At 34.4% G+C, this 11,652-nt stretch overlaps 2 protein-coding genes across 4 annotated transcripts in view; one reads left to right on the forward strand and one right to left on the reverse strand.

Moving 5' to 3' along the window:
- Positions 1-307: 307 nt before the first annotated feature.
- Positions 308-5,344, reverse strand: LOC113227912 (cytochrome c1, heme protein, mitochondrial). Its single transcript, XM_026461001.1, has 7 exons — positions 5,238-5,344; positions 4,890-4,940; positions 2,958-3,106; positions 2,541-2,667; positions 2,218-2,335; positions 1,905-2,086; positions 308-995 (listed from the first exon to the last, which is right to left on the reverse strand). The coding sequence occupies exons 1-7, from the start codon at positions 5,304-5,306 to the stop codon at positions 765-767; spliced, it is 927 nt and encodes a 308-aa protein (XP_026316786.1). The 5' UTR covers positions 5,307-5,344; the 3' UTR covers positions 308-764.
- A 1,427-nt stretch (positions 5,345-6,771) lies between these two features.
- The window catches only part of LOC113227858 (protein arginine N-methyltransferase 7), a 22,919-nt gene continuing 18,038 nt past the window's right edge, over positions 6,772-11,652 (forward strand). The window contains exons 1-4 of one of the 3 annotated variants that reach the window (XM_026460930.1): positions 6,772-6,815; positions 6,891-7,132; positions 8,784-9,029; positions 9,835-10,013. In XM_026460930.1, the coding sequence (XP_026316715.1) occupies positions 6,919-7,132; positions 8,784-9,029; positions 9,835-10,013 (639 nt within the window). In that variant the 5' untranslated portion in view covers positions 6,772-6,815; positions 6,891-6,918. Of the gene's footprint in view, positions 6,816-6,871; positions 7,133-8,783; positions 9,030-9,834; positions 10,014-11,652 lie in introns of all 3 variants that reach the window. The other 2 variants (XM_026460929.1, XR_003310238.1) reach the window with 2 other exon arrangements.

Raw genomic sequence — 11,652 nt, forward strand, 5'->3', positions numbered from 1 at the left:
TTTATGTTACGAGTCGTAGGTATCAAAATGACGATTCCGGTTAGGGTTAAGTGTAAAAGTCTGCCGAAGCATCCCGAAGGCTGCCGGCTCAACTTTTAAGCTTACGGGCGGCAACTTTGTTTATCCATTTATAGACCATTATCATTAAAATTTCCCCTTCTTGCCTGTGGACAACCTCTCTGATCCACCTGGGTGGACCACAGGCCGCAGCGCAGGTGTAGTTTGCCAGTAAGGCCTTATACTGGTGCTTTCGTAGGACAAAATTAAAAGACTAATAATAGTTTTGAATAACTCATTTATTCAACTGTACACTGATTCACAGCTGTTTACGTTCATGATACATCACAAGCACAGTTTTAATTCACTAACTATCGTTACCACGTTCGCTGTCGATTTGGACCTATTAATTATCCTAATTCATATGCCCAATTAAACCTTTAGAGTTTAAAAGTGATGAACAGGGAACGTGTTAAGTTTCTGCGTTACATTGTATTAAGATGATGAAATACTCTTTTTGATGTAATGCTCTAATATTAAATATCCGTTACATTAAATAAGTTAAACCTGCAAGGCAGCTGACAAGCTTTAAATGGTAACAAAACAACATAAACTAGTGGCAATCATTAAATATGATCAAGAAAAAAAATGCCAAAAACAAACATGAGTTTATAAAATAAATTAATTTAATATAAAGATATAACGTGTTATACTGTGCCTATCGAAAAGAATTGTCTAAAACATTTTACTCTACAGTTGCGGGATGTTTATTTTTTAGAGACGGGTTTGTAGGCTATCTTTCTAGATTTCATTGTAATCCACTTGTGTCGTTTAAGGTAGTAGACAACGCTACCGAGGAATCCCATTATCCCGATAACTCTAATGAGCATGAGTCGCCTCTCGTCCAGTTCGGGTTCAGCCGTCCACCTCAAGAAGGTTGTAACGTCCTTCGCCATTTGCGACGCCGTCGCTGGTGTCCCGTCACTGTACTCCGCAGCCTATAACAATTGTTACTCATTGATTTCACCTTCCATGTTTATGGGGTAAATCCAAGGAAGACAAATAAAAACAATGGAAGCTTTTTTCTATAAAATATAAGTGCGCATTTGACCTCCATCGCACCTGATGGAAAGTGACGACGAGGTCGACGATGGAGCATGCACCTAAATAAACACAAACATAAATAAACACCTAAATAATGCCTATTGACTCTCGCCATGAAAAGGCCCAAGTTATAACATTCAGGGAACAAGTCTGCAGCCAGGGAATTCCATTCCATAGCCGTATGCCATATAAATGTGGAAGCGTAACGCTTCGTGCCTTAAGTTTAGATTATTATTAGAATTTAAACTCACACATTCATAATTTTATACACTATGAAATCTTGATAATGATTGGCCGTAGTTTCTAATATAAAAAAAGTAAGAAATTTTGGATTGTAAATATAATTTAAACTTTACATTGTTGGCATATCAATGAAAATTCAATATCCATTATTGCAAGTTACGTGTTGATTTTATATTGAAATTTCAATCAATGAGCTGCCAATCTATCAATAATGCTGGAAAATCCGAGATGTTTACGTAGTTCTCCAAAAAAGAAGTGACCACATTGCAGCAGTAAAAAGGTTTACTTTCGTTTCTTGTACCAAAAAAACATTACGATAAAAAATTGGAAATTTATGAATCAAATAAGACTTAACGATGTTATATATGCAACATATATAACATCGTTATATATGTTGTATATGTATATAGCGGGAGATAATTAACACAACCATAGCGTACTAAGCGAAAATGGCGGATAGAGCTCAAGTATTTGACACTCCCACTGAGCACTTCTACTGTATTTATTGTTATGTGGGTGTATCAATTCTGTTGTTGAACACTAAGAGAAAAACAACTGACCTCGTTGAAGAGAATTTTTGGCATCGCAATGGCACAGCCTGGGAAGTAAGGGTTGTAATTTTGTCCCTCCCGCAACTCGATGCCAGCCGGAGGGTCAACATAGCCTGTCAGTACCGCAAAGACGTAGTCTTCGTGCTCTTCGCTGGCGGACACAATGTATGACAAGTCCGGCGGGTACGCGCCTGTGAACCGATAACATTAAATAACAAAAACGCCGAAACAAAATGGATTTTCTAGCGATAATTTTATGGGTATTGGAATTTGGAAAAATGAGGTGGTAAATGAAGCTTGTAAATTGTGGAAACTACTTTACCGTTGTTTGCGGCTCTGGCCGCGTTTTCATTAGGGTATGGTGACGGGAAGTAGTCCGTGAGCTGGCCAGGCCTCTCAAAGTATTCGCCCACATCATTAGGGCCATCCCTGACCATTACCTAAACATAGAGGAAAAATTGCTTTATAACAACTGCATTTCAAGCAAGCATAGAAATGACAGAGTCAAATTTGCATAACATTGTCCCGGTGGTATATGTAATTTTTAGATAATAGGTTTTTGATAGAATGTTTATTATAAGAAATTATAAGTAGAAATAGTTATAAGTCGCCATAGTAGAAATTATATAGGTAGGGACTACTAACATCCTCTGCTTCCGCCTTTGCCTCCTCCTCGGTGTGCGTAACGCCTACCAAGTTGCGGAACGCGACGTACTGCAGTGAGTGGCAAGCTTTACACACTTGTTTGTACACCTCATAGCCTCGGCGAACACTGAAATATGAAAATAAACAATATTTATATAAAAAACTGAGCCCATCGTATTTTATGTCATTCTTTTGAAAAACCTAGCAAACTACTTGTCAATTTAATATATTTTTTAAATTTTTTTAGAATGCCTTTTGCAATGTGCGATCAGTCTATGGACCATGAGCAGTTGTTATGTTATGATCTACTTGGCGTGTTAGGCTCGCCCGCCCTGCGTTAGGCGGCCTTCATGTTTCCAATTTCTCCTTTCTTTAGGCCCTATGAGAAAGATGACTTTTATTTATATAAATCCTTACCTGGCATGGTCAAGAGCATCAAACCAGCCTTTATGACTCCACGGTTGCTCATACTTATGTGCTTCTAAACCACTCGCCTTCACTGATCGTTCCAGCGCATAGATGAGTGCTCCAACTCCACCACTCACCATACCGATGGTAGTCCATAGCTGAGAAAAGAAGAAGATTAGGTAACAAATTGTCTTTATTGCCTCCATGACCTATGCTGGTCTGCCACACAGAGGACCCAAGTTCGATTCCCAGGCCGGGAGAAATATTGTATGGCCTACAGTTGTTTTTCTCGTGAATTTGGGTGTAATTTGTAGTTGGTATGTTTGTGTCAACTATGAGTGTGTGCATTATTTATTATTATTATTTAAGTGAAATAATAAAGAACCATGGTTGAATAAAAACTTAATTTTGATTTTAACACTTTGTTTTTATACCTATGGACAAAATCAGAATAAATTAATTATGTTAATGTTTTTAAAATATTACAAAATGTATTAAAATCTCAAATTGGTCAAATGTAAATTTTCCCTATAGTATATTATAAATAATGCAAATGGATAAGTGTTTTGATTTGCCATTGGGGGTATAAAACATATTAATGTAGTATATTTTAAAACTTTACATTTAAAAATCATTATCATTAATACAACAATAGAATAAAAAAAATACAATGCTGACAAGATATATTAATAGAGTTACATGTTTAAATATTATAACTGTAATAAAAAATAGTAAATGCTCATTGTGTATGGTTAAAAACTGTGTATTGTAACAAGATTTTTTAAAGCTTTTAATAAATAATTGGCACTTAATTTATGAATAATAAATAAAACATTGTTGCCTACACAATTCTTATTGTGTAGCCAAAATAAATAATATAACTTACATTACATTCAAAACTAATAAATAATATGACTTAAATTACATTCAAAAGTTAAAACTGTCAAGTTTCAATTTGTGTTGTTCACTAAAGGGCAAACAACAGACAGAAAAATTCCTTCTATCTGACTGTACTCATATAAGTGTCCAATAATAATAAACTCGTACAGTGTTCATAGTACTAGAAACATCATGGTATTCAAATAAATGACAATATGCTTCAATAATAAATATTGGTAGATGCACTGTGAACGCTCAAAAGTGGTACTGTCAAAGCAAGGTGAAAATCACAGATAGTGTTTGCTTGGCTTTAATTAGCTTAGTGACTGTGGAATCACAATGTCGAAGTGTGCAGTTAAAGTTTGTAAAAACTACATTAAAAGTAAGTAAGCATATCAACGTAACATTAATTTTAAATTTTCTGTTTAATATAAGGCATTTTAAATATATTTTTTAATATTTTTTGTTAATCAATGTTGTGGGTGTTTTTGCGTTTGATTTTATATGGAACCGTATATTTTGATCAATGATAATAATGTAATATTGCTGTTTATAAATAATAACATAAATTGATTATTTATTAATTTTAGTAGCCATTCTTAATTTATTACCTATACTGACTGCATGGGTTAGTGTGACCAAAAAAAGTAGAGTTGCTATGGTCTTATCACTCTGAAAATAAGGGCTGTTAAGAGTAGCCATTGAGAGCACATATTTCTCCTTTCCTGTGGTCCACTTAAACAATATCTATTTTATTCAGGTATCATAATGAGCTCATTGTGCATCATGTTCATGAAGGAAAGAACTATCCGAAATGATCATGAGACTTCTGTGTAAATTTGCATGGTAAGAGTACATCGAGAGAGAAGAGTACATCTTTGATACTCACTAACATATATGAGTAGGTGGCCTAGTGCTGTGCTATCAGACCTATATAATTATGCTAGTGCTGTCATTCGTACATACACACATTACACAAGTTCTATAAGGAAATTCCTTAGCTTAAAATATAAAGATCATGTGTGATGTAATACAGCAAATAAAAAAACGCGTCCAACTCACCAATTTTCTGTTTTTTGTCCAGCCCTGAGTGGTAGTAGACAGTTGACAAACCTGCAAAGGAAGGTCTCCATTAGATTTTCTATGTACTTGTTACATAATGTGGGATAGGTTATCACTTATTCAAAAAGTTTTTGAAGAACACTGGCACACATTCCACACATCCCAGACCCTGCACACCTACACTATAACGTAAAACGCGGCACGAAACCCCTTAAAACCGATAATACAGCAAAATACATTAGTTGCTTCCGAAGACTTGACTTGTTGCCGATAACTTAACAGGCACTTACGAAACTTATATAAATGAGCGTAACTACTGGGTGTACGATATATAGCAATATCCAGTACCTGGGGGCCGGCAATCCCATAACTTTTCAAAAGTCGTGCCCCACAAATCCTGCCTATAGCGGCGGCCATGATTGTAAAACGTCGAAGTGGGAAACGATTTGACTGACATCTACGAAGCATTTGCCATTATTAAAAATTATCTCTGAAAATATCCTCTCGTCTAATTTTGTGAAACTTATCTTAAACTTGAAGAAAAAAATACGTTTTCGTCGTATATCCTTTGATTACCTAGATGACAAACAATAAGTCAATTTGCATTCTATCAAAAAATACGAACTGGCTGATAAAAAAATAGAACAAAGCAAAACAAATACGGCTAAGATTGTTTAATCTTCTATATTACTTCAAAGAATGTTAGAAAATCTTTAACTTCCATAAACTATATTTTTTTCCATCCTCTAGATAGCTTCAGTGAGGACTGGACTGTAGGAGTTACATTCTAATTTTGTAGTAGAAATTGCATTTCTAAGTAGTATGAAAATGATTAGAATTAGAAGTTCAAACCTATTAGATAAAATACAGTTTTGTGTAGTGTCGGGTCATGGAAAAATATCCATTTTGAAAAAACCATATATTAAAAAAAATAACCATATTTTCGGATATTTTTCCAATATTTTTCAAATTCCTCTATTTTTCCTTTATTTATTACTGATTTTTCCTACGTTTGATGTTGACAGCTGTCAAAAGTTGAAATTTTTGAACGAAAATGATGGAGCCAATTAAGGCGATTACATGGAATTAATAATGTACGAAGTACTTATTAATTCCATGGGCGATTAACACAACAAAATATGTTTAATAAAATTTATCTAAATTTGGTCGATTTTGTCGACGTCGTGATCTATTGTAGAAAACTGAACATGTTCTTAAGCTTAAAAATCTGCGCGGTAGTGCGGAGCGCAGCGCGCCATACCCTGCGGTTCGCCGCGCCCCTCCGCGCGGTATAACCGCGCGCGCCGCTCTCCCGCGCGCGGAGAAGCGTTGTCAGTGTGTTCGACGGCGCTTGTTTCCTATACAAACTGAAGTACTTCAGTACAACTCTCCGCGCTTCGTTGTTGCGGGGCGCGGTGCAGTGTAATAATCGCCTTAGGGTGGTGGTGGTGGTGTGGTTGTTGAAGAGTTTTCCCTGTTGTGAAATCATTTTAAATGTTGTTTTGCTTTAATGTGGCTTTTAACTATGCAAGTTTATTTTATTTTTTATTCACGCTAAATAAAACTTCAGAAGATATTTCATTTTATTAAGCGTAGAACATAATATGAGCCTACGAAATTATATTTTTCCAATTTTACGGGAATTTTCCCGGAAAAATGTCCACTACTTTAAAAACACGTCTTTTTTTATTTATTCAACACATTTCTAAACAGTAGCTTTGTGTTTCTAGACGAAAGAAAATCAATTTTGCAATTTGACATTTGTTTGAGATTTTTCTATTTTTTAGGTTACTTGCGGTTTTCCAAAGAATTCACAACTATATCTTTCTAATTTCTGATTCACTATATCACACATGTCAGTGATTAAATGAAAACCAGGCATTTATGCCACTTTCGTACCAGTCTATTGCTTACTTTAAATAAAAGGTGATCTATACATATTTTTAAGTTGCTATGTTAAGCCATTGTTTTGGAAATTGTAGTTCTTATGTTGTTTTTCAGGTGGAAAACAAATTCAAGTTTTGAGAAGATGAGTGTGTTTACGCAGAAAAAGAATCCTATAACAGGGAAGACCGAGTGGGACATCCAGCATGAAGATTACGACTATCATCAGGAGATCGCGCGGTCTTCGTTCGCAGACATGCTGCATGATTCTGAGCGGAATAGAAAGTATCACCGTGCCTTGCAAAAGGCCATACAGAAGATGCATGATGCAGGGAAGCAGGCTAATGTACTTGACATTGGTAAATATGTTTGTTGTTTGCTGACTTTATAATCGCAGTTAACCCTACAGTCAATTTACAATTATGACAATCATAGGTAGCTGAAGTCGAAATGAGAGGGATGGAGGTTTGTTGTTATAAAGTTCTAAAATTAGAATGGTAATGGTTATATACATTCATTTTTTCAATTTGTACAATTGGACTGTCTACCCCATTTCATGGTAATGCTAGTTTAATGTTACTATTTTAATATGACTTTATAAATTACTTGTTAAAGTATTGATGTTAGAGAAGAGAACATTGCACAAAATTTTTTTTTTCCAGTTGCGAATATTGTGGGTATTTTTAATTTTATTAATTTATTTTTATATAGCTTTTATAACTGATTAACAAGAATAATAAGATAATTGATACATAAGCTAACTTGTCTTATACAGAAACATTGTATGACATGCTTATTACTTATTATTGCGCAAATTCCTATATTTTTGTTGACTTGGCACCTTCAGCTTGTCTTAAAACATAGGCCTCTTCCAGAGATTTCCATTTCTCCCTATCTTTTACTATTTGCCTCTATGCTCCTCCAGCAACATATTTAAAATTGTCTTCCCATGTAAAGTATGGTCTGCCTTTCTTCCCTTTTCCCTCTCTTGGTTACCATTCTACAATATCTTTTGTCCACTTAACAATTTCTTCCCTCATCATATCTGTGACTTTTTAGTCTTTGATTTGCTTTTAGTTGTAGTTAGTTTTAGTTTATCTTTCAATTTATGTTGAGCACACTTTTTCCATACTATTCTGATAAACATTGAGTTCTTTGTAATTTTTTTAGTAAGTGACCATGGCTGGCATCCATATGTGGTCACACAATGCAGATATCTCTAGGTTATTTTTAAATATTCAAAACAACTAGACTATCATGCCTTAATAATTCAATTCATCAGGTAGCAAATAGGTAGTAAATAACGCATCCAGTTTGATTTGTATATCTCGTTTGGGCCAGCCATCCTGTCTGACACAAAACTTCTAGCTGACTATCTCCAAAAATAAATAAAAATATGGTCTACCTCCTAAATATATTTATTGCATAAATATAGGCTGAGGTCTTAAAATATTATCTGAAACTCCATAATCTACCAGTTAAAATAGAATATTATCCAAATAACATGACACCAAACAAAAAAAAAAAAAAAACATCATATTGTTCATTACCAAATTTATCATTATCTTCAAGAATCTCTTGTATACCATACAAAATTTTAGTGCTCAACCATTTTCTATTAATAACATAATGTTTTTTAATTTATTAGAAATGTTGTTGTATATTTTGACATTACATAAAGCTAATGTGGTAAAATGTTAGCTGTGAGTTGTCGGAGTGAACCATTCTATTCCCATGTCTCAAATTTCTGTGGTTCCTGTTGTTTATGATTGCAATATATGACAGATGTTTTTTAACAAATTTATATGCTGCTTAGGTTAGGTCGGCCGCAGCTAAAGTTCAGGCCACACATGGAATAGAGAGAAATATAAGATTTATATGTACTTGTTTCATTTAAACTTTCTTCTTAAATCTTTCACTGTAACTAAAAGTGTTAGAATGTGTAGCTGTGCAAACCAGCCCCCTCTATGATACCATGTCACAGCAGCTTAAAACAATTTTGTTTGCTAGGCACTGGAACTGGCCTTCTAGCAATCCTGGCTGCACGATGCGGTGCAGACTCAGTAGTGGCATGTGAGGCTTTCAAACCTATGGCAGATTGCTGCATCAAAATCTTGAAGGCAAACAGAGTGCAGGATAAGATTACAGTCATACCTAAACGCTCTACAGACATGACCGTTGGTGAAGATGGGGATATGAAGCAAAAAGCTAATATCTTGGTTACGGAGGTTTTCGATACTGAGTTGATTGGAGAAGGTAACTTTTATCTTTGTCTAATATTTCAAACAGAATATATGTTGAAGCACGAGCTGCTGTCACAAATGAATTCCAGTACCTACTAGTATAAACAGTTGACCACAAACAATATTCTTAGTGGAAGAAATGAGAGTTTGGACATGTGTAATAAGATAAGTAGGGCAACTCCCTTCTGTTTGGCACAAAAATGTCTACTCTTCACTTGGAGCGTCGGGTTGTCACATTAATAATTTCGTTGTACTGTCGGTTGTAAAGATAATTTAAAAAAATTAAGGTGTTTATCACAATATTTTCTTTCTATATTGAAATAACCTTTGTTAAATGCAGTACATACTTTTGTAGATATTTTTATACCAGGGTCATGGATTGGTAGCTCTATTATGGAAATATGATTATGAAATAGAAATGAAATGCTGAATTCGAGGTACTCTCATTTAAACACAACAGCAATACACGTTTACAACTGATGCAATTTTTTAAACACCGAATGATTGATTCAATTGTATAATGAATGGGGCATGGGACAACCCGCGCTATGCAACGCGAGTGTCCGGCGAGGTTATGCGAATGTGTGTGTCTGACCGTACACTTCGCGTGGCGGGCGTGCACACATACAAGCCGCGCTGCTATGTTTGTATAGGGTTACCATGCTTATCTTACTAGACTATGGCTTAGATCTACATTGTTAGCATTTAAATATAATCTCAAATGCATCTATTGCCATTTTACTGTGCCTTCTTCATGGGTTTTAATCTAAAGTGAAAAATTTTCACTACTAAAATTTTTAAATTTTGTGTCATAACAGGTGCTCTGCAAACGTTTACGCATGCCCACGAGCACCTATTAGAGAAAGACTGCATTGTAGTACCAGACTCTGCGGTGATCTATGTTCAAGTCATGGAATGTACCTATTTGTGGAAATGGAATAAATTGGAGAATTTATATGATGAAGACTTGAACTTCAATTTGATGACACCAGAAAAGGTCAAGACTTTTATTGTGTTTTTAAGAAGTTTACATATCAGTCACATAATTCAATACTGAACTCTATTACTTTACTTTATTAGTATTACTTTAAATAGTATTGCAACATGCATTAACTAGAATACACTTTATATATAATCGGGGAAAAGGTAAAAAGCTGAAGCGCCATATAGTAACGTTAGTGTCGCTCGATATGGTGTATTTCGACGGTTAGAGGAGGAATACCTCGACCCGGGCGTCTAATCGTTTCCTCCCTCAGTCACTTGCGAGAGCTTACCTATGTATGTGATTGATCACATACTTAGGTATCACAATACAGAGTATACATATTAAATATGCGGATACGCATACAGGTATAAGACTTATTTCTGCTCAGTGATGATTACACAGTTTTACAAACCATACAGTTGCGCAATGAATCTATGTACATGCAAAAGGTAAGGGCGGGGGAGCCGGGCGACGACGCGGGCCGCATCCTGCTAACACGCTAAGTTTGCCGGATCGAGTGCTAAGTGTTGAGGTGTGCATGTTTTCAATACGTTAAGCGAGTTCTACGAAAATCGTCATACATATTATAACGGCGTAAAGCAGTTCTGTGTATGCAATATTGGAATTAATATTTTAGATAAATTATATGATTTGCTGTAAAGTAGAATTTATATCCTGACTATGTTTTCCATATTCTTTTATGATTAAATTGTTTATCTAAATGCAAATACACTATGTATAGTGTTTAATAATAGAAAACTCAAAACATCTACGAATAAGTGTCACTTAAATATTTGAGAGTGCAATACTTATAAATCTTTAACAATTAATTATAGATATTATTTATTGTTAAAGATTTATAATTATAGATATAGATAATATTCAATAATTTTTATGTATTGATAAGTAATAGGGTGATATCCATAGATATAGAAAAAAGGGGAGATTTGGTATGGGGACGTGGTTATGTATATATATGGGTATGGTGGTGGACATGAACCACGCCTCGCGCCAGGTGACACGCTTGCAAACATCGTCACAGTGACATGGCGATCGTTGTACACACAAGATCTCTCGTAAAACGTGAAAATGCAAAGTTGTAGCGATACACCTTGTAAAAATTAGAGTGAAAATAAAAAATTTATACAACAGTGTAACACCATTATATAGATATATAATGTATATATACGAGACAACATTCCACGGACTATTTGCATTTTTAGTTACTATTTCTATTATTATTCAATGTTTTCTTTTTGTCTCCATAGAAATTTCTAGACTCAAATATAATGATGTTCATTTACGATGACTGATGTTTATCGACAATAAATTTTTACTGAAATGTTTGTATTTCTTACTATGATTTTTGTAATTAAAGTCCATAAAATATCGAAGTGAAAAGCATTCACGTTAAATTGATTTCGTTTAGTTTATCATTATTATTATTACTAAACATTTTATTTATAGAGTAACTTTAACACAACTCATATTTCGGACAACCATTTCAATTTCATGTCAATTTCTATGTTGCTGTTGCTTGATGAAAATTGTATGTGTATTATTGTTTTAGATAATTTAGATATTTAAATTCCATTATACTTGTAGATCAAACGTAGAGTATTTTTAATTTTTAAGTTTTTCCAATGAGTTC

This window comes from Hyposmocoma kahamanoa, unplaced genomic scaffold (genome assembly GCF_003589595.1).
Source record: "Hyposmocoma kahamanoa isolate Upper Pololo Valley unplaced genomic scaffold, ASM358959v1 220, whole genome shotgun sequence".
NCBI classification, from domain to species: Eukaryota; Metazoa; Arthropoda; class Insecta; order Lepidoptera; family Cosmopterigidae; genus Hyposmocoma; species Hyposmocoma kahamanoa.

What these genes read in the sequence shown, in the direction of transcription:
- LOC113227912 (XM_026461001.1), bottom strand. Translation starts at nt 5,306, where the DNA reads ATGGCCGCCGCTATAGGCAGGATTTGTGGGGCACGACTTTTGAAAAGT. An exon ending in GGACAAAAAACAGAAAATTG is followed by an intron (nt 3,107 to 4,889) that starts GTGAGTTGGACG and finishes TTCTTTTCTCAG; the next exon opens with CTATGGACTACCATCGGTAT. An exon ending in GGCCAGAGCCGCAAACAACG is followed by an intron (nt 2,087 to 2,217) that starts GTAAAGTAGTTT and finishes ATCGGTTCACAG; the next exon opens with GCGCGTACCCGCCGGACTTG.